Genomic DNA, 24,307 nt, shown 5'->3' with positions numbered 1-24,307 from the left:
TCCGTAGCCATCCATATTTTTTCCTCCATCTAGCATCTTTTCCCTCATTCCACTATCCCTTGGCCTATAAATTGGAACCTTCCCCTCTCACAAATCATCCACTTTTATATGCAAAGTTATCATTCTCCATTGAGAAAAAATTCAGCCAAACCACCATTATAATGCCCAATTTCCTCCACAAATCCATCGCATATATCATTTCTTGAAGCATCATTATCCATCTTTGAAGCTTGAGCATAAGAATTTGAGAATGCATCCCTTATATTGGACATATCCAAACATCAATGGAGCTATTGGGTGCTTTCTTTGTTTGGTTAGCACTTCTCATTTGGCTTTCTTTGTCTTGTCGTATATGTAGTTTTGTTCTTAGTTTGTGAATGTTATGATTTAGTTTGATATTCCTTGGACACAAAAAAATATAGCACACATTTTGGTACCCCCAGTGGGACCCCTATTAGAAAGTAAAGTCCACCAAGATACCTAAGAGGTTGTTGCCGAGGGGGGGAAACCCTTGATCAGAGGGAAAACTTCAGTGGGGATGGTACCAACAAAGTGATGTACTAACATATAAGTTTCTTGTAAGAGGATGGACTTTGTTAGGAGCCAATGAAATACATTTAGTATATATATAAGTCCATGTTAGGAGACTTTGAATCCTTGTGAGGAGATTCCAACCCTATTAGGAGTTGTAGAAGGCAGAAGGACACACTATCCAAATAGCTTCAGGGGAAAGACCAATGAACTCACTATCCAACCCACCTCTCTATTATTCCTTTTAGAATAATAGAAATGCAACTAATATTAGCAACTCAACATGTTCTATGTCCTCTTACCATTCCTTTTCAGCACCAAACACCTTTAAGATCTTAGTACCAAATATGAAAATTAACATCACAATAATCCCTTTGATTGCTTACTTGCATTTACCAATCTTCTTCACCTATCACATCTACGCTTCATTATAAGGAAAATAGCTTTCCTTTATACCAAATACTCAAAATAATTCACTACGTTGACCTTGAGGCTTTCCCAATTAAAATTACAATAGGACCTTAATAAAATGATATGCTACCGTTACCAATTTAACATGCCTCTTAAATTGTTATGTTTTACGTTAAACTGATTAAGTTTTTTTATCTAATAACCAAATGGGTTTAGCTCCTAAGAAATGATAGTACCGAATTAAAAGAATGCAGTGAGCAAAGTATATAAACCATACAAGTACTGAAAATAATACTTTTTACTCAAGTATTCAAAAATATTTTTTACAAAGTGTTCATATTTACATAGTACTTGAATACAATGCATTCAGATATTACTAGTGCTCTCAGCTCCTAACATAAATATCTGAATTAAACACATTGTACAAACAGAAAATTATTGAAAAAGAGATAGAAAGGAAAGGCATCCATTGCCTGAATGGAAAGTTGTTGCGTTGAACGCATCTGGGCTGATCTCGCATCTCCATCCGAGAGTAAAACCTGCAAAAATGAGGAAAGAAATGGATCAGTCCATACGAACTGAGCAATGGAAGACATTCCTATCAATCTATACTCTGTTGTTTATACAAAATGGTCATCCATATAACTATGCTAAAAGGCAAGGCAACAAGAAAATCTGAAGAAAATAAAACATGTTTTTATTAATGAGTTTGTTCCATGTGTAGAAACAGGTATGAAGAATTGAGGCTATAGAAGGATCATGCGTACATTACATGCATGAAGCCTTTTGGATGAGATTGTTCGAGCAAAGACAGAAGATATTGGGGAGCCTCTTGAGGTGGCATACATACATTACAGGCGTGGGACCTTCCTGTTAAACCAATGTAGTTGAAGACATTGAGGAGATCATAGAAAGGACGTGCATAAGTTACAAGCACGAAACTTTCTGGTCAAATCAAGGAGGGGCGAAGACCAAAGACTTTGAGGAGATCATTGAAGGAAACATGCATACAATTCAGATATGGAACCTTACGGTCAAATCATGGAGGATGTGTATAATTTCAAAGTCTGAAGTTAAAGGAATCACAAGTATTTTTCAGCATGTATTAATAAAGTACAGGTATAATCAGTCATAAGGTCGATTAGAATTACCTATCAGTGCCAAATCAATAGGAAAGGAAAGGAAAACAGCTACAGAAAAATATAATGTGCAGGTAAACAGGAGTATTAGCATTCATGCTACATTTTCTTTGTTAATATATGATATATCAAAACTGTTATGAGTAAAGTAAAGAGGCGAAACATGATATGATTTCATAATAGCCAACAAAGAAATATATTCTAGTATTATATGATTTCTGAATAGTAATGAAGACTAAAACTTCAAAAGTGGTATTAAAATATGAATAACAATGATCTTTGCTATTGTCATTAATCAGTGATATATATATATATAGTCACATCTGTTTCAGCAAATTGACATATATATCTTTAACAATTTCAAAGGTTAAGACAAATTAAAGATTTTCGATGTTACAATTCAAGCTGTTGGTTATATGATAATTGTTAGAGGAGCTCAACTGAAATAGATTTTCAAGCTATATTTCATTTGAAAGAAAGATCAGAATGGGATAAAGTGTATCAGCAAGATGAATCTTACATTAGAAGCTAATCACGAAAAAAAGCACATGTATCTAATGGCATATTTAATCAAGAGAATATCATTGTATAAGTATGCGAGTGCATAAGGCAGAGTACAATCCTTCACCTACACTGAAATAGAAGTATTCTGTGAAGGATTCAGTAATCTTGTAGGCAAAAGGGCTCTACCTCTTGCATTTACAAAGGTATCTTATTAAATGGCAGACATTGCAGATCCTACATTGAACAGTATCATTCAAAAAGAACTTAATGCTATATGTGAAATTGCCTGTCTATGTATTCTCCAAGGAGTCGAAACCAGACCAAACATGGAAGCTATCATTCTAATGCTCGTGGAAGCACTAAGTATTGGTTCTGAAATTGCTGCACCTACAACGAATATGACTGATTTTTTCGATTTTCTCTAAGCAAAGAATAGAGAGTACATAAAGGCAAGAAGTTTACATTCATAAAAACTGAATGGAAATACTAAGAAATAAAATTAGCAAATGCCATTATTGTTATCAGAATCCGAACAACAAGGACAAAAAAGCATCACAGCCTGTATCTAAATCCCACAGCTAGAATGAAATTAAAATTCCAAGAGCAGATTTAAAAGAAGGAAATTCGACTGCTAAATGAACAATGTTCAGAATTCCAACACTTGAAGAAGAGATCCTTTGCAAATACTGAGGATGTGGTGCCCATATTTCTGAAATCAAAGCTAGAAGCTCAAGAAAAGCTTAAACACATGTCGCTCATAGCCTTGGAAGAGCTGAATCAAGCCCATCAAAGAGAAATGGATAGCCATTAGTAATGACTTATATATCAGAGGGAGAATAAATGGAATTCATAGCCGGAAGTAAACTAAGAAATGGTACTCATAATCAGTAAAAGGAAGACCGGGGAAATGTTACATCCTAAGAATAAAGCTTGTTGAAATTGGAGATTTTATAAATCATAAAATGTTAATTCCTCTAAGACAGATGCAGAGTTTCTACATATATTGAGGGTTACAAGAGATCATGAAATTTTTATAAACTACACCATGAAAAAAAGCAAATGTTCAAATTCTAGTAGAATATGGTAGTTTCCAGCCAAGAAAAAGAAAATATTTCAGAATAAAGCTGCTCAATATGAAGAAAATGAAACCTTCAAACCTATTTTAGGAAAATTTTGAGCACAACAAGGCATTCATTTATGCCAAGAATCCAAAGAAGCAAAGTATGGCGCCCGAAATGCACAAGTAAGAAGAAGATTTGTAGAGAAAACATACCCATCAGCAGCAAGAGAGGCCATCCAAAGCTGGAGAAGTAAAGAAACTCCAACAAATGGTGAGGTAATTGTAGCTATACAGCATGATGAATTCATGCTTACCAAAAATGACTACAACCATGGAGAAAAATGCCCTGATCTGATACAAAAATGGTTACTATCAACAGCAAGCAAAGGCCGTCAAAGCCAAGTCACTGCCCAGTAGCAAGTATCACAGTACGAACCAGCAACTCGAGCCCAAGAACAAATAAAATATTGTTAGATTGTGGTGACTGATCAGGAAAGTACTGTACATACTTCATAAATAGTGGGGTTCGGGGCATCGCCCCAAATTTTTTTTTTTTTGGGCAGTAGCCGACATATGGCCAACATGTTATAACCCTAAAGCGGTTTAATACTTGTATAAAAGGGCTTAGGGTTGGGTATTTTTCATAAAGTTATGATACGAAATTGGTTCTTGCGGCGGTATTGAGCTGTAAGGGATTACAGATTCTAATCAGGTTGTAATCACTGGATTGTAATTAGATCGGACTTGTTGTTTGGTGGACATAGCCCAGGGATTGGGTGAACCATGTTAAATCTTGGTGCCTTGTGTTCATTTCTATGTGTTCTATTATTTTCTGTTATTGGTTATATTTGCATGTAGTTTTTATTCCTGTCTGTGGTTTATCCTAACAAATATCACAAGAAGTCACTGCCAAAGAGAAACGTTTTGGTGATCAAAACAAATAGCCACCTGTAAGCAAATAAATGACTACAACCATGGAGAAAAAATCCAGAATAAGACTCATATGAAGAAAAAAAATGACTACAGCTAACTCACAATGGCGTCAACAACCAGCAAAATCTACATAGCCATCCGAATAGCAAGGAATCACAAGGGGAAGCATCAAGTCGCAGCTAGGGTTTGGAGAAACCCTTCTTCCTTGCTCTCACACAAAATGAACAAGTGAGAGAATGAACAAAAACAACAACATTTTCCCTTTCCTTCTTTATTTTATTTTTTGCCTTTCTCACTTTTCATAAATTTTTAAATCCGCAAGTGAGTCGGTTGTAATTTTATCATATTGATATATTAATGTAATATTATTATTATTAGATTCTATTTTTAATTAGCTTTGCATATATTAAATGAAACACATTTTTGTCATCTAATATATGTGAAACTAATATAATTTTTTAAAATATATAATAATAATAATAATAATAATATTACATTATTTATACTAATACTAATACGTTTTAAAATTAACAAAAATAGAACATTAATTCTTGAAGCATACTAGTATTAGTATAAATAAAAGGAGTTAAATTATTTTTTCCATTATAAATATTAAATTAATATTAGCGTGTTCATTTAAAATGATGAAATATAAGAATGAACACAATAATATTAAATTAATATAATAAATGAGCTTCAATTGTGAAATTAATATGTCAAATGGTCGTAATTATAAGGTCATTGATTTTATTAATTAATCTAATGGAAATCAAGAGAGATTTAGCATTTAAATGCCTAAATGCAAGGAGAGAAAACAAGAACGCTATTTTTGGAACAAGGACATTTAGTTAACAGGGGGTGCTTTTGAGAAGGTTCAGTTTCAGTTCCTTATACAGGTTTATGAGTTATATGATGATATTTTTAGCATCCTATGGGGTAGTTAAGATCATTTATGCATGCAGGTCAGATGGAGGGCTTATTTTATGCATATATTGCATAATTTGGAGCATTTTCACATGCTATTTTTGAGAGTTATTCAGTTTATTCGAGTTTGGGTTTTTTGCATGATTCTAGAGAGTTAAAGGCAATTTTGAGTTATCTAGCAGTTATGCAGGTGGTTGAGTGCAGTTTTTAGAGGCTCTTTCATTGTTTTCATCATTTTTTGGTGATTTTTCCTAGGCATGATTTTGGAATCTAAGTTAGGGCTATTCTTCTATATATTGTACTTTGACCTCATTATGGAGGACCTTTTTTCAGATTCAGATTTTTTGTAGATTGCAGATTTTGAGTTGATTGTAAAGGCACTTGTGACAGAAATTATTCTTCCAGCATTTATTATAGAGATACAGCGATTCCTTATCATAGATTCTTGTGTAATTTTGTGAATTCCTTGCTTTAATGTTGTGTTCACCTTCATTATAGTTACATTCCTAGTTGCAGATTTGAATTGTGATACATGTGATTGCAGGTCTATGTTTGTGATTATTATTTTCTTGCAGAAAATTGGTGAAACTTATGTATCCATTTTAAAGCAGGAGATCCCAATCCTTATATAGAAACACTATTGTGATTACGTGATTGTCTGATATTATGAAACAATTGTCTTTTTCGTAGTTTGTGCTGAAGTTAATCAAAATTACATTAATAACCATTGGTGTATCACCTCACTTAGATTGGTTTTAATAATTCATTCATTCATTTCTTACCCTTATCTTGAGTACAATATAGGATTAGGTGATCACAACTTAGGAACCGGCCTAGCTTCTAGAGATTCTTCTCTCATTTTAGGAGAACCCACCACCCGAGAGAGTTTTTGTTGTTTCACAGGATAGCTTGATTCTACATCTCGCTAAAAGCGCAAATCCTGATTGACAACAGTTTTCTGGCATGCCCGGTGGGACCACGAACTGCTTCACAGTTCACTAATTTTCAAGATTTTACTGTTGTTTTGGTGTGAACAACAATATTTCAACCTTTTGAAGGTATTTTATTAACACCTGGCGACTCTATGTTTAAGGTTTATCGCAGATTCAGTTGTAGTTTGGTGATTTTTTAATGAGAAGAGCTCCCATATGGACAACAAGAGGAAGAAGAACACCAACAGTTTCAAGGGGAAGATCAGTTTCACCATCCGGATCAGATTTTTTAGCGTTTGAATATCCTACAATTGAAGAACAGCTAACAAATTCTGAAGAATCTGTGATAGTTATCGAAGATATTGGTTTTCTTGAAGACTTAAGTGTTCAAGATCATTCTTAATCTGAAGGGCCCATTTATGAGCCATTATCAAGGGACCAATTTGTATTTTCAGCATCTAGAAGTGGTTCTACAGCTGCTGTTACAGGACTAAAAACATATTAGCAGAAGGTAAATCAGCCTATCTGACCTTCATTACCATTTGTAGCATAGCAAAAAATACCACTAGTTCATCAAATGGCCCGAAATTTGCCATTTGTAGCTTTCAATGCTGGCAGCCCCTTGCAAATTGCTATCCATCATGATATTCCACCACCAACATTAAAAAGTGTGCCATATTTTACTGGTGAAAATCATGTTTCAGTAGTGGAACATATTAAGGATATGTCTACCCTTTGCGGATTACACCAAGTTCAACACGAAAATGTGGCCTTGAAGTTATTAGCTGTGTCTTTCAGAGGTAAAGCATTAATTTTCTTTAGAAGTCTTGCAGTAAATTCAATTGATACATGGGATGCATTGGGAAGCTTGTTAATCAGCAAATTCAAAGATAAGTCTGATAATCTTTCTTTGGTTGAACAGTTGACTACCATTAAGAGGCATCCTAATGAGCATATTTCTGATTTTAATTTTCATTTTCAACGAACTTGGGATAGAATTCCAACAACTGTTAAGCTTTCTAATGATTATGCATATTTATTTTATTTAAAGGCTTTTAACAGTGATATTTCAGTTATGATACAATCTATTGGAGGGCGTACTTTGCCTGATGCATTTGATGTTGTTGTAAGGGCTGAAAACAGCTTAATACAAGCTGGTAAACTACCTCCTAGGCCTCCAATGCATTATTCTATGAAAATACAACAGATTGTACCAGCTATTATACCACCATTGGCTGTAATTCTGCCAATGCCAGCATTACCAGCATTTAACATACAGGTTGCAGTAGTGGAGCATGTTGTCATAGCTCCTATTAGATAGCTACAAGAGCAAAATCAGGGCTTAATTGAGAAAAGTGATAGTATGATGAAAACATTGCAGACTTATGGAAACGAGATAAAAAATTTAAAGGGACAACAAGGTCATTATAATAAGCCTAATCAACCATCTTATCAATAAAGTAGGCAATATAACCAAACTTCAGGTTCAAACCAGCAAAGACAACCTCAAGGATAGCAAAGGAATTATGGCCAAAGGACCAATCAGCCATACAATTATGCAACTCCTAGCAATTCAAAAGAATTGGTACTTGTTCCTCAAAATAACTACGCACATGATGAAGAATGGTGCAATACTTGCAACGCTGGTCATTATTGGTTGGATTGTGCATATGCACTTGAGGCAAGAAAACGAGACCTTTTGAAAGAACAATAGATTACAAACCAAGGAGAGGTTCATCCTGAACAAGTGCAACAACAAGTACAACAAGGTAACTCTAATGCTACTTTGATGAATTTTACTGAAGATGAGGCTGTTATAGCAGCAAATTTTGATCAAAATCAAACTTGGAAGCCTGTATCAGCAGGAACAAGGTCAAAAGACCAAGCTGCAAATAATTTTCAAGAGCAAGCTGATAAAACAAAACAACAGCAGGCCAATTCTAGTAAGACTCAACCAGGACCATCAAGTGCACAAAAAATGTACTATGTATCAAAAGGACAGCAAACTCAAGCACAAAAGGTGAGCTTACAACCATCATAACAACAGAAAGAGCCTGTTGTACCAAAGAATTAGTCAAAGGTTAGTACCCAAAATTTCAATATTGTGGAGCACTTGAAGAAGACTCATGTTCCTGTCTCTATGTGGGATGTTTTAGCACTCTCGAGTCAAAAAGACATGTTACAGGAAGCATTACATTCACTCACCCTGTCTGATAGTGCTTTGGCACAGCAAACCCCAACAGTCTTGATAGCTGCAAACGTTAATAATTCACAACAATCAACCAAAATAGTCAAGCCACCACCCTTTTATGTAACAGTCATAATAGGCAAATACCTTGTCCATAATTGCATGATAGATTCAGGTGCCACTAGCTCAGTTATGCCAAAAAAGATTGTAGAGCAGCTAGGCCTTGAATATGAACCAATTGAAAAGGGGGTAGTGCAGCTGGACGGGACAGCCATTGAGACAATTGGAGTTATAAGGAATATGGATCTAACCTTGCATGCTTGTCCTAGTTTTTCGGTTCCCATGGACATATACATCATTGACCTACCTCCTTATTTTTCCATATGTCTATCACGTGATTTTACAGCCAAAATAGGAGGTTATGTATCTGCTGATTGGTCTCATATGCTTTTTCGCACTAGGTACGGTACTAAGGTAACAATTCCATCTCAACCTATTGCTAAAGATTGCCTTGAACATAATGTTGTCGTTGCTGAAAGTAATACTGCAGCTATTTTATTCGATCAAGAGGAAATTAATGTTGTTTATGAGTCTAAAATGCCCATAGATAATATTCCTGATGTATTGTTAGATGAATGGGCTGCTGAAGATGCTGAAATTTCAAAATCACAAGTTGAAGAACCAAGTTTGGCAAATTACATCATTCATGAATCTACTGATTTTCTACCAAATGTCATAAAAAATGCAGATTTAAAGGCAGGACAACAGGGTAATGAGGTATCGAAATTATTTTTTGATGGTTCACGCAGTAAGATAGGTGTTGGAGGAGGGTGCATGCTGATTTCACCAGCCAATGAAAGGTATTATGCATCTTTCAGGTTTACTTTCAGCTGTACCAACAATGTTGCTAAATATGAAGCATTGGTAAATGGATTAAAATGGGCTATAAAAAGAGGTATTAGCTGCTTACAAGTTTATGGTGATTCTGAATTGATTGTTAATCAAGTTAGGGGCATTCATGCCACTAAAATGAATTGTTGAAAAGTTATAAGCATCTTGTTTGGGATTTAATTGAAGGTTTTGAAGCTTTTAATTTGCAATCTGTTCCTAGAAATCAGAATAAACATGCTGACAGACTGGCTGCAATTGGTGCGCAATATGATATTCCTACTGAAATCAACAAGAATAAAGGAAATAATCATGTAAAAGTGGTTGTTAGACCTGCTGTACCTAACAACGCTGAAAGCTGGCAGGTATTTGATTCAGATCAGCATCTAGTAAATTTTATAAGAGAAGAGGCAAAATTTGCTCAGTCAAACCAGCAGAAGCTGTAGGACCAATATGAGGACCAGGTTATTCAATTAAGAACCAATAAGCTGCCAAAAGGATTGGTTACCTTAGAGTCCATTTTCAATACTGATGACCAATTGAGAAAAGACAAATCTAGTTTGAAAATTAAGGAAGAACACTATGAAGAAATCAAAGTTGCTGAAGCTAAAAAATTGAAACTAGGAAAGGTATGCACCCCTGAAGAAAAACAATTTTTTTTCAATCTAACCAATGAATTTCAGGATGTCATTGCTTGGAGTTATGCAGATTTGAAAGGGTTCAATCCTGACATATGCCAGCATACCATTGATTTAGCCCTAGGGGCAAAACCAATCGGGCAAAAACGAAGGCCAATTAATCCCAAGATGGAACCTCTCATGATCAAGGAGTTGAATAAGTTAATAGAAAGCAAGATTATTTTTCCAATCAAGCATACTTCTTGGGTTTCAAACTTGGTTCCAGTAAGAAAGAAAAATGGTGAAATCAGGTTATGTGTTGATTTTCGTGACTTGAACCGAGCTTCATTGAAGGATAGGCATCCTTTACCTTCAATGAAGCAAATCTAGCAGGTTGTTTCAGGTTCAAAGAGATTCTCATTACTAGATGGTTTTTCTAGTTACAACCAAATATTAGTCAAAGAAGAAGATAGATTTAAAACAGCCTTTACCACCAAATGGGGCACTATGGCTTATTAGAAGATGCCATTTGGTTTGTCAAACGCTGGTGCAACATTTCAAAAAGCCATGGATAAAGCCTTTTTGAATCTGATGTATAGGTTTGTTCTTGTTTACCTTGATGACATCACTATTTTCTCTAAAAATGCAGCAGATCACTTTCAACATCTAAGGATAATATTTGAGAGATGTAGGGAATACGGTATTTCATTGAATCACAAATAGAGTGTTTTTTCAGTTCATGAAGGCAAACTGTTAGGATTTATTGTCTCCAAGGAAGGTGTCACCATTGAACCAAAATGGGTAAGTGCTATCTTAGACTTACCGCTGCCAGCTCATAAGAAAGGACTGCAAAGTTTCTTAGGTAAGATCAATTTTCTGAGAAGATTCATTCCAAATATTGCTGAACTATTGATCCCATTAACAGCTATGCTTATAAAAGGCATGGTTTTTAGCTGGACTAGAGAAGGTAAGCAAAGTTTTGAACAGATAAAGGAAGCATTGGCTTCAACTCTCACATTGTTAAATCCCAATTTTTTAAAGGATTTCATTCTATATGCTTACGAAACTAACAATAGCATCGTTGACATGTTAGTATAACAGAACGATGAAGGCTTTGAACAGCCATTAGCTTTTTTCAGTCAAGGATTGAAAGATTATGAATTGCATTACTCATTTGTAGAGAAGCATGTCCTTGCTGTCATAAGAAGTCTAAAAAAATTTAGAAATATGCTTTCAAATAATAAAATACAGCGAATGGTTGCACACCCTTCAGTTAAAGATTTCTTGTTGAATAAGGACCTGAATACTAAGAGGGCTAGCTGGATTACCAAAGCAATGGAATACGATATTGAAATCAAGGTCACCAAGCTGGTAAGAGGTAGAGGGCTATGTGAATAGCTTGCTGGAACAAGAAAGGATGAGTTAAATGAAGGTTCAGACGCTATCCTAGTTCAAAAGGATAAAAAACAACCTGCTGTTCTTAATGATCAGAATAATTGGATAGATGATATGGTCAACTTCTTACAAACTGGACGCTGTCCTGAAGGTTTAGATAGAGCCAAACGGAGGTATTACAAGCTGCAAGCCATTCCTTATTGCTTGATGAATGGTATTTTATTTAAGAGAGATCTGCAGGGTGTATTGCTGAGATGTATAAAACCAGATCAAATTGAGCACATTTTGCATCAATTTCATGAAGGACCAGCTGGAGGTCACTTCTCACCAAGAGCCACAGCTCTTAAGCTGATGAAGGTAGGATACTATTGGCCAAGTGTATTCAAAGACACACATCTTTGGGTAAGAAGATGCAAACAATGTGCAATTTTTGCAAGTAAAGAAAAGTTATCAGCGATGCCTTTAAAACCTATTCAAGTGGACCAACCATTCATGAAATGGGGTCTAGACTTCATTGGCGTCATTAACCCACCTTCAAGTTTAGGTCATAAATGGGTATTGACAGCCATAGATTATTTTACAAAATGGACTGAGGCAGTGGCCCTTAAAGATGCAAATGAGACTGTTGTTTTAAATTTTTACGAGGACTTAATTTGCAGATTTGGTGTACCAGATTAAATTATTTCAAATAATGCACTTGCTTTTATGGGAAATAAGATTGCTGAATGGGCTATTAAGAATGACGTGTATCTGAATAATCCACCAACAAGAATCTGATTCGCATTATAAAGAGAACATTAGAAGGGAATCATCGTTCTTGGCACGAGAAGTTAAAATCAGCACTGTGGGCTGATCGGATAACTTCCAAGAGATCAACTGGTATGTCCCCTTACATGCTGGTTTACGATAAAGAAGCTAGATTACCAGTTTCAGTTGAATTTCTAGCATTAGATTTTATGAATCAGTTAGATATGATTGATGAAGAACTAATGATGGTAAGGCTGGCGCAACTCAATGAACTAGAAGAGAAAAGAAAAGATGCTTTACAAACCATTGAGCATCATCAAGTTCAGATGAAGAAGACATTTGACAAAAAGGCATCTCCAAAAGATTTCCAGCTGGGAGACTTAGTACTAAAATGGGATGAATTGAAAAGCAAGCCTGGAAAGCATTCAAAATTTGATGCCATGTGGGCCGGTTCGTACATCATAATCGAAATCACACAAAATAATGCTTTCTGTTTGTCTACACTTGAAGGAGAAGAGTTGAAAATCTCGGTTAATGGGATTCACCTCAAGCGATGCTTTTGAGGTATTTTTTTAGATTATAATAAGTGCTTTGGCATAGTAGAGTAGAGGTGTGATTTATTTCAGATTTTAATAAGTGCAGTTCCAACACATCTAGATTCAAGTTTCAGAATGTTAGTGGTTAGTAATAAAGCTGGAAACTACACCACATTATTATCAATCTACCATCATCACATGAGATACATATCATACAAAGCATGGAATGAATTCCAATACTCTGAATCATACATGCCTCATGGGTTCATGACAGGCTCATGATAACATGATGTAATTCCTAGCCATTCAGCCGTAAAGAAATCAAAAAGCACTCCAGCACATTGCTAGTATAGGTCTCTTCAGAATATTTTTTAGAAAAACAGCAATCATAAATTTTGGTTTTGATTATTGGTTGGCTTGAATAATACCTTTCCCCATAGCAACAAGATGATGTGTTATCCACCATCATACTAGACTGATATACCACTGTGTATAACATAGAAATATTGAAAAAAGAAGGAAAGGTCACTCCAAGACAGCCGACATACCACCCTAGTACAATCATGAAAAACGCACCACATTGCTGTTATGATGCAAGGTACACATTCAAGCTAATAGTTCAAGTTTTATGGTAGTTTTTTCAATAAATTTTTAGTCAAATCTGAGAGGTGTCATAATAGCCAGTAGCTATCAATCTTCCCAACCACGATACAATTGTTTTATCACAGAAAAGAGATCACAAAAGAAACTGATTTTTTCTCTTTACAGTGATACAATTCTATCTTGGATATCAAAATAGAAAGCTACAAGAACCTATGGCATCTAACAGATTTGTTTGGAAAAGTTCAGTTTTCCATTGTCTCTTCAGTTTTCAGTAAGGCATGTTTATTTTTAGAGTTTCAGTTTTCAGAGTTTCAGTTTTTTTTTTAAAAAAGTTTGAGAAGGTTCAATTTTTTAAGTGTTGAAGATGACTCTATGCCCAATGGATTGACAAGACAACTGGTCTGTTACTGTTTAGCAGGCAAACAACCCTGAGAGGTCGCCAAAAATGTTACCAATTTAACATGCCTCTTAAATTGTTATGTTTTACGTTAAACTGATTAAGTTTTTTTATCTGATAACCAAATGGGTTTAGCTACTGAGAAATGATAGTATAGAATTAAAAGAATGCAGTTAGCAAAGTATATAAACCATACAAGTACTGAAAATAATACTTTTTACTCAAGTATTCAAAAATATTTTTTACAAAGTGTTCATATTTACACAGTACTTGAATACAATGCATTCAGATATTACTAGTGCTCTCAACTCCTAACATAAATATCTGAATTAAACACATTGTACAAACAAAAAAGTACTAAAAAAGAGATAGAAAGGAAAGGCATCCATTGCCTAAATGGAAAGTTGTTGCGTTGAACGCATGTAGGCTGATCCTGCATCTCCATCCGAGAGTAAAACCTGCAAAAAATGAGGAAAGAAATGGATCAGTTCATACGAACTGAGCAATGGAAGAGTTTCCTATCAATCTATACTCTGCTGTTTATACAAAATGGTCATCCAGATAACTATGCTAAAAGGCAAGGCAGCAAGAAAATCTGAAGAAAATAAAACATGTTTTTATTAATGAGTTTGTTCCATGTGCAGAAATAGGTATGAAGAATTGAGGCTATAGAAGGATCATGCGTACATTACATGCATGAAGCCTTTTGGTTGAGATTGTTCGAGCAAAGATAGAAGATATTGGGGAGGCTGTTGAGGGGGCATACATACATTACAAGCGTTGGACCTTCCGGTTAAACCAATGTAGCTGAAGACATTGAGGAGATCATAGAAAGGACGTGCATAAGTTACAAGCACGAAACTTTCTGGTCAAATCAAGGAGGGGCGAAGACCAAAGACTTTGAGGAGATCATTAAAGGAAACATGCATACAATTTAGATATGGGACCTTCCGGTCAAATCATGGAGGATGTGTATAATTTCAAAGTCTGAAGTTAAAGGAATCACAAGTATTTTTCAGCATGTATTAATAAAGTACAGGTATAATCAGTCATAAGGTCGATTAGAATTACCTATCAGTGCCAAATCAATAGGAAAGGAAAGGAAAACAGATACAAAAAAATATAATGTACAGGTAAATAGGAGTATTAGCATTCATGCTACATTTTCTTTGTTAATATATGATATATCAAAACTGTTATGAGTAAAGTACAGAGGCAAAACATGATATGATTTCAGAACAACCAACAAAGAAATATGTTCTAGTATTATCTGATTTCTGAACAGTAATGAAGACTAAAACTTCAATAGTGGTATTAATATTTGAATAACAATGATCTTTGCTATTGTCATTAATCAATGATATATATATATATATATATAGTCACATCTGTTTCAGCAAATTAACGTATATATCTTTAACAATTTCAAAGGTTAAGACAAATTAAAGATTTCCAATGTTACAATTCAAGCTGTTGGTTACATGATAATTTTTAGAGCAGCTCAATTGAAATAGATTATCAAGCTATATTTCATTTGAAAGAAATATCAGAATAGGATAAAGTGTATCAGCAAGATGAATCTTACATTAGAAGCTAATCACAAAAAAAGCACATGTATCTAATGGCATATTTAATCAAGAGAATATCATCATATAAGTATGCGAGTGCATAAGGCAGAGTACAATCCTTCACCTACACTGAAATAGAATTATTCTGTGAAGGATTTAGTAATCTTGTAGGAAAAAGGGCTCTGCCTCTTGCATTTACAAAGGTATCTTATTAAATGGCAGGCATTGCAGATCCTACATTGAAGAATATCATTCAAAAAGAACTTAATGCTATATGTGAAATTGCTTGTCTATGTATTCTCCAAGGAGTCGAAACCAGGCCAAACATGGAAGTTGTCATTCTAATGCTCGTGGAAGCACTAAGTATTGGTTCTAAAACTACTGCACCTACAACGAATATGACTGATTTTTTCGATTTTCTCTAAGCAAAGAATAGAGAGTACATAAAGGCAAGAAGTTTACATTCATAAAAACTGAATGGAAATACTAAGAAATAAAATTAGCAAATGCCATTATTGTTATCAGAATCCGAACAACAAGGACAAAAAAGCATCACAACCTATATCTAAATCCCACAACTAGAATGAAATTAAAATTCCAAGAGCAGATTTAAAAGAAGGAAATTCGACTACTAAATGTACAATTTTCAGAATTCCAACACTTGAAGAAGAGATCCTTTGCAAATACTGAGGATGTGGTGCCCAGATTTCTGAAATCAAAGCTCGAAGCTCAAGAAAAGCTTAAACACATGTCGCTCATAGCCTTGGAAGAGCTGAATCAAGCCAATCAAAGAGAAATGGATAGCCATTAGTAATGACTTATATATCAGAGGGAGAATAAATGGAATTCACAACCGGAAGTAAACCAAGAAATTGTACTCATAATCAGTAAAAGGAAGATCGGGGAAATGTTACATCTTGAGAATAAAGCTTGTTGAAATTGGAGATTTTATAAATCATAAAATATTAATTCCTCTAAGACAGATGCAAAATTTCTACATATATTGAGGGTTAAAAGAGATCACAAAATTTTTATAAACTACACCATGAAAACAAGCAAATGTTCAAATTCTAGTAGAATATGGTAGTTTCCAGCCAAGAAAAAGAAAAGATCTCAGAATAAAGATGCTCAATATGAAGAAAATGAAACCTTCAAACCTATTTTAGGAAAATTTTGAGCACAGAAAGGCATTCATTTATGCCAAGAATCCAAAGAAGCAAAGTATGGAGCCCGAAATGCACCAGTAAGAAGAAGATTTGTAGAGAAAACATACCCATCAGTAGCAAGAGAGGCCATCCAAAGCTGGAGAAGTAAAGAAACTCCCACAAATGGTGAGGTAATCGTAGCTATACAGCATGATGAATTCATGCTTACCAAAAATGACTACAACCATGGAGAAAAATGCCCTGATCTGATACAAAAATGGTTACGATCAATAGCAAGCAAAGGCCGTCAAAGCCAAGTCATTGCCCAGCAGGAAGTATCACAGTACCAACTAGCAACTCGAGCCCAAGAACAAATACAATATCACAAGAAGTCACTGCCAAAGAGAAACGTTTTGGTGATCAAAACAAATAGCCGCCTGTAAGCAAATACATGACTACAACCATGGAGAAAAACATCCAGAATAAGACTCATATGAAGAAAGAAAATGACTACAGCTAACTCACAATGGCGTCAACAACCAGCAAAATCTACATAGCCATTCGAACAACAAGGAATCGCAAGGGGAAGCATCAAGTTGCAGCTAAGGTTTGGAGAGACCCTTCTTCCTTGCTCTCACGCAAAATGAACAAGTGAGAGAATGAACAAAAACAACAACGTTTTCCCTTTCCTTCTTTATTTTATTTTTTCCTTTCTCACTTTTCATACATTTTTAAATCTGCAAGTGAGTCGGTTGTAATTTTATCATATTGATATATCAATGTAATATTATTATTATTAGACTCTATTTTTAATTAGCTTTGCATATATTAAATGAAACACATTTTTGTCATCTAATATATGTGAAACTAATATAATTTTTTAAAATATATAATAATAATAATAATAATAATAATAATAATAATATTACATTATTTATACTAATACTAATACGTTTTAAAATTAACAAAAATAGAATGTTAATTCTTAAAGCATACTAGTATTAGTATAAATAAAAGGAGTTAAATTATTTTTTCCATTTTAAATATTAAATTAATATTAACGTGTTCATTTAAAATGATGAAATATAAGAATGAACACAATAATATTAAATTAATATAATAAATGAGCTTCAATTGTGAAATTAATATGTCAAATGGTCGTAATTATAAGGCCATTGATTTTATTAATTAATCTAATGGAAATCAAGAGAGATTTAGCATTTAAATGCCTAAATGCAAGGAGAGAAAATAAGAATGTTATTTTTGGAATAGGGACATTCAGTTAACATGGGGTGCTTTGGAGAAGGTTCAGTTTCAGTTCCTTATATAGGTTTATGAGTTATATGATGATTTTTTTAGCATCCTATGGGGCAGTTAAGATCAGTTATGCATGCAGTTCAGATGGAGGGCTTATTTTATGCATATATTGCATAATTTGGAGCATTTTCACATGCTATTTTTGAGAGTTATTCAGTTTATCCGAGTTTGGGTTTTTTGCATGATTCTAGAGAGTTAAAGGCAGTTTTGAGTTATCCAACAGTTATGCAAGTGGTTGAGTGCAGTTTTCAGAGGCTCTTTCATTGTTTTCATCATTTTTTGGTGATTTTTCCTAGGCATGATTTTGGAATCTGAGTTAGGGCTATTCTTCTATATATTGTACTTTGACCTCATTATGGAGGACCTTTTGTCGGATTCATATTTTTTGCAGATTGCAGATTTTGAGTTGATTGTAAGGGCACTTGTGACAGAAATTATTCTTCCAGCATTGATTATAGAGATACAACGGTTCCTTATCATAGATTCTTGTGTAATTTTGTGAATTCCTTGCTTTAATGTTGTGTTCGCCTTCATTATAGTTACATTCCTAGTTGCAGATTTGAATCGTGATACATGTGATTGCAGGTCTATGTTTGTGATTATTGTTTTCTTGCAGAAAATTGGTGAAACTTATGTATCCCTTTTAAAGCAGGAGATCCCAATCCTTATATAGAAACACTGTTGTGATTACGTGATTGTCTGATATTGTGAAATAATTGTCTTTTTTGTAGTTTGTGCTAAAGTTAATCAAAATTACATTAATAACCATCAGTGTATCACCTCACTTAGATTAGTTTTAATTATTCATTCATTCATTCATTTCTTACCCTTATCTCGAGTACAATTTAGGATTAGGTGATCACAACTTAGGAACCAGCCTAGCTTCCGGAGATTCTTCTCTCGTCTTAGGACAACCCACCACCCGAGAGAGTTTTCGCTGTTTCACAGGATAGCTTGATTCTACATCTTGCTAAAAGCGCAAATCCTGATTGACAACAGCTACTTTACATCTTTTCATAATTTCATAATATTGTTGGCTCATAGTATTTACAACTTCTCACATGTGACCATAGATTTCACACACTCACTAACATCATCATCATGATGTCTTCTTCCTTTGTCTAATTGTGCTCATCCATATTCTATCCCTATTAGGAGATATAGTCTGAACATCAAAAACCACTTCTCAGGTAATCTGTCTGCATATTGTCTTTTGTAAATCACAAATAACTACTACCATTATTTGACTTTCTAAATGTGCACTTGACTACTGAATCAATACATACTATAGAACATGTCCTCAACTACACTTGACTTCATATTTAATCCTCGATCTGTAGGACCTCAACATTGTCTACTACTCTACCAATTTTCTCAATATGATGACATCAATGACAAACATAGTCATGAAAGCAACACATAGTCATGCTATCTCTTCAATGCTCCAACAATGCTAGGATACTCCCCCATAAGAATATCATCAAAATTCATGCTAACAGTCTCCCCCTTTGGCATTGATGGCAACATAGATGAGAAACATCTAAGTTCCAAGAATACCAAACATACTGCTATGTTGCTATTGTTGCTCTCATCTTTTCAAATCCTCTTCATCAATCAAATTTGAAACTCTCAAGAACCATTGTTGCTCCCCCCATTAACATAGCTCTCTCTCTCTCTCTCTCTCTCTCTCTCTCTCTCTCTCTCTCTCTCTCTCTCTCTCTCTCTCTCGTGCTCATTTTCTCATAACTAAGATGTTATATTTTTTATGTGCTCATTCTCCCCCATTAACATCAATGAAAAAGACATCATTATGTTAATCTACCACTCAATCACACCTTTTGGATGCATTTACATATTTTAAAATTTTCTCTTAAATGACCCTTAGTGCGAAATTCCACCTTTTGGGAGTCATTGCATATTTGAAAACACATGTAATGACATGTTTTATGGTTTTAAAATTGTGATTTAATTCAAAATTGCACCTTTTGGATGCAATTGCATATTTTGATGAAAATGTGCTTGTAGACATGTTATGCACAACTTAAGTGATGAATTAAGCACATCTCAATAAATTTTTTGAAAAAAAATATTACTCAAATGAATCATAAATAATATTTACAATATGTAGATAAATATATAATGGGCAAATATCATTTTAAAAGTAATATTTACTAAGATGTTTTGAATTAAAACTCAAAAATTAAATTAAACTATATAGTTAATATAGTCACTTAAGTTAAAAATTAAAAAGCAACTCAACTTAAAAAATATAACTTAAAGTGCTCTATAGTTACTTTAAGTGAGAAATTAAAATGACAAAGTAACTTGAAAACATAACATAAAGCGAATTTATGTTATATTTTTGAAAAAGTGAATGTCAACTTCAAAATATAACATGATATTTTAATTCGTGTAGTTGCACCTAGAAAGTCCACTTTTTGGGCACTAAAAAGGTCATATCTTTTGATTGTCAACTTAGATTAAGCCCTAAGATAGATCAAATTGAAGGGAAAATCGAAAGCAATAGCTTTAGTAGAACCAAAGGACCAAAAGTCAAAAAGCACACTCAAAATGAGAAAAAAGGATGTTGAAGGTTTCAAAACTCAAGCATAGGCTCAATAAACAAAAAAAACTAAAAAGACTTGACGAAAGTCTTTAGTAAAAGGATTCATTATATCAATTAGAAATGATTGATTGATCAATAGTAACCAATTAAATAATGAATTAAACTCAGAGAAATGTGAAACTAAGTTGAAAAGTTTCATACTGTTTACCTAATAGAAAATGTAGGACAATAGCTAGCTTTGTCTAGGGAATGTTAGTTGCTTGTTTTTGGAAACAAATAGTGACAGAGAATCTAGTTCTCTAAGTGCCTTCATCCACTCCATTGGCAATAGAGTCAAGTGAACTCAAAAGAAAAATAAAACAAAAACCTACGACCTAAAAAAAAAAAATGTACAAGAGGTACTTATCTGATAATTAGTGAAAGTAATCTTTCAGATGTTTTCCACTGTAGGGAAGTGGCATTAGTGTTCCATCAAGATATGTAAGCTAGAAACTATTTTTGCCTGTAGTTTGATGAATTGTGAAGGGTCCTCGCTCAAGAGAATAAAATGTGCCATGCATTCCTTTTAGTTGTCATCTTTTGTCCCAAAGCATAACAAGATCATCAATTTTAAATTCTTTATACTTGGTCTTTTTATGAAAAAGAACTTTTACTTCTTCTTGATAAGTAGCAAGTGTGTCAACCACCTCTTTCCTTTGCTCCTCCAATTGTTGAAGAAACATAATCCTCTTATCTAGTGCATCTGAATAAGTTTCATCTTTGATGAATTGTACTAACTTAAGAATAGGAAGCTCTAATATTATTGGAATCTCATCATTGATCACATATATGAACTAAAAGGGGGACATTCCAATTGCTCATTTCAGAGTGATCTGATCTGCCCACAAAGCATCAAACAATGCCTTATGCCAGGTTCTTTGATTTGATTCAACCAACTTTTTAATGATAGTCACTAAGTTCCTGTTGCTTGACCTTGCTTGGACATTACCCTATGGGTAATAATTAGATGCACGTGTCAGAGTTATACCATGACTGAAAGAAAACTCAGTCACTTCCCTTGAAGAGAAAGCAATTACATTATCTAAAATTATTTTATTCGGAAGTCATAAATCAATTCTAATGTAGAACCCTTCACCGAAATTGCTTTGACCCATTCAGTGAAGTAGCATATTATTTCTAAGATATGTGTGTGACCCTTTATTGATGATGGATTAATTGTACCAATGAAATCAATCCCCATTGTTGAAAAGGCTCATCGGTCACAACTAGCTTTAATGGAAGAGTAGCAAGTTTCTTCTTACCAATGAATCACTGACACTGTTCACATTTCTTCGTTATTGATAAGCATCTTGAAAATGTGTGGGCCAATAGTATTGTGCTTTCAAAATCTTATGTGCAGTCACATGTGATGAGAAATGTCCATCACATGCCTGATTATGGAAAGAATCCAAAATTCACATTTGCTAAATTTTATCAATACATCTAAGGAAAGTTCCATTCATTGCACACTTGTAGAGACCATTTTCCCAAAGAATGAAACTTGAAGATTTCAGCTTGAGAGTTCTTCATTCTTTGTATGTCAAATGTGGAGGAAATTTTCCATAGCTCATATAGTATGGCATATCATAGTACCAACCATCTATAGTACTAACAAACAAAACAATAGGAAGAGAAGAAGAATTCTCATCTTCTACCTGCAAGGGTTCATTTTCAACCATAAGATGATAGAGTCCTTTACCATGAACTAACTTGATAGGTCATATCTCCATATCAAATTCTTGAATCTTAGCAATCCAATTTCTTCTTTTAGTACCAAAATCCTATTGTGTCAGAATAGTCTTGACAATAGTATCTAGAACTAAAGTAATGATATGATAATTCAAAATCTAGAACTTGAAATGCTTCACTACTTTAAGAACATCATAAGCATGTTTCTCCATTTGAATATATTTCAATTCATAAGCCTTTAGAGGATAACTCATGAACAAAATTGGTGATTAAATACTATCATCATTTTTCTACATTAGAATAGCAAAAAGAGTATGTTCTGAAGCATAACTGTAAGTGATGAGGCTTTTTGTAATCAAGACAAACTAACACAAGAGCATGTGCTATGGCATCTTTGATTTCTAAAAATGCTTTTCTTCCTTCTTGATTCCAATGGAAAGCATTCTTTCCTTTCATCATTTCAACAATGTGACAAATCTTTTCAACAAAATCTAGTTCAAATATTCTCAAAAATTCACCTTTCCAAAGAAAGAATGAACCACAATTTTACTTGATGGTAAAGATAGACTTTGTGTTGAATGCACCCTTTCTAGATTAATCTTAATACCTTATTTTGGCACAATATGTCCCAACAACTTACCTTCAATCAAGCCAAAAACTAATTTTTTAGTATTAAATGACACACCATGTTGTCTACATCTTTATAAGACTTGTTGGAGATGAAAGAAATGATCTTTACATCTTTTAGAGTAAACAATAAAATCATACAAGTATACAACAAATTTTTCATTGATAAGACCATCAATATCAAGATCCATTGCTTGTTGAAGTTGCTCCAACATTGATAAGACCTAAAGGCATCCATATGCAAAAGTTCCCCATAGGGTAGTAAATGTTGTCTTATATTGATCATCTTCATGAACATTGATTTAATTGTAACTTGAGAAACCATCTAACATGGATAGCATTTTTGAACCAGTAACAACTTATAATACTTGATCCATGACCAGTAGTGGATAGTTATCGTTAAGCAACACTTGATTGAGATTATGGAAATCCACACATGTGAATCTCTCTATTCTTCTTTCTAACGGGAACTATATTAGCTACCCATGATGAATGATGAATAGGAAAAATAATACCTACTTCAAGAATTTTTTGAATTTTAGACAGAATGGTACCCAAAATCTTGGGATTGTATTGCCTTTGCTTTTGGTGAAAAGAAATCACACCAAACTTCAGAGAAATATCTTTTTGTTCTTCCTTCAGACGAAAAGAGTTCAAATCTTCATAAGAATAAGCTAAGACATCTTTGTATTCCTCAAGAAAGGTGCTCATCCTTCATACACCAATTAACAATGTTAACCAGCTTTGGATCTTCTTCAATTCCAATGTTGCATTTCTCATATTGCTCAAAATATCTTATCGTTGTCTTTTGTTGTTCCTTAACATATCTATCATGCTTGTCAAACAATTTTTCCAAAGAAATCATACCTTTGGGAATCATATTTCCTTTTATCTGAATAACTTCATGACCAGTTTCAAGATCTATGTCAAAAGTTACTTCATTTCAGGTATTTTCACTTCCTTCAAAGTACATATCATCAAAACCTTCCTTAGTTTCAAGAAAATTGATGATATGAATATCATAATTGAACACTTGCCAATGTTCACAATTATTAATGTAGTGCAAGGTAGGAGAATCCCCAAAGGAGATTTCCTAGCCCCCAACAAATAACCACACGGTGAAAACACAACAACAATGCAAGATATGACACCAAATCACAACTCTTTATTTATACATTAATTGTTTACATGCAATGTGACGAGTTGTAAGGCCTTCCTAGTTATGGCCAAATACAAAGCAAGTAGTAATTTTTAAATATCCCTCAAGATCCAATCCAAACCCTAGCTAGTCTAGATCCACACTCTGGTAGAAACCTCCAAGGAAGATGCAACTAGTACTCGCAAGCCCACCAAGCAATCTCCTTGTTTCCCAAGCCTCAACTACTAGCTCTCTTCAAAATTCACTCCTCTACCATCTCTTCTTCTCCAAGATGGATGAATAATGACTAATGACTTCACCAAAACCCCTACTTATACCAATCTAAGCCAAGAGTTGGCCCAAAATGGTAAAAGCTAAATAAACCTAACATTAAATACTTGAAGAGCCACAAG

General features: G+C 34.0%; 1 protein-coding gene across 1 annotated transcript in view; it reads left to right on the top strand.

Annotated features, from left to right (window-relative positions):
• The first annotated feature begins 12,403 nt into the window (after nt 1-12,403).
• The window catches only part of LOC149532014 (uncharacterized), a 30,877-nt gene continuing 18,973 nt past the window's right edge, over nt 12,404-24,307 (top strand). Inside the window, exon 1 of the mRNA XM_089808413.1 lies at nt 12,404-12,719. Within this exon, the coding sequence (XP_089664539.1) occupies nt 12,404-12,719 (316 nt within the window). The remainder of the gene's footprint in view (nt 12,720-24,307) is intronic.

Source organism: Cupressus sempervirens, chromosome 11 (genome assembly GCF_028749045.1).
Source record: "Cupressus sempervirens isolate cs-2001-9-10 chromosome 11, ASM2874904v1, whole genome shotgun sequence".
NCBI lineage: Eukaryota > Viridiplantae > Streptophyta > Pinopsida > Cupressales > Cupressaceae > Cupressus > Cupressus sempervirens.
This window is presented reverse-complemented; position numbering and strand designations above follow the sequence as displayed.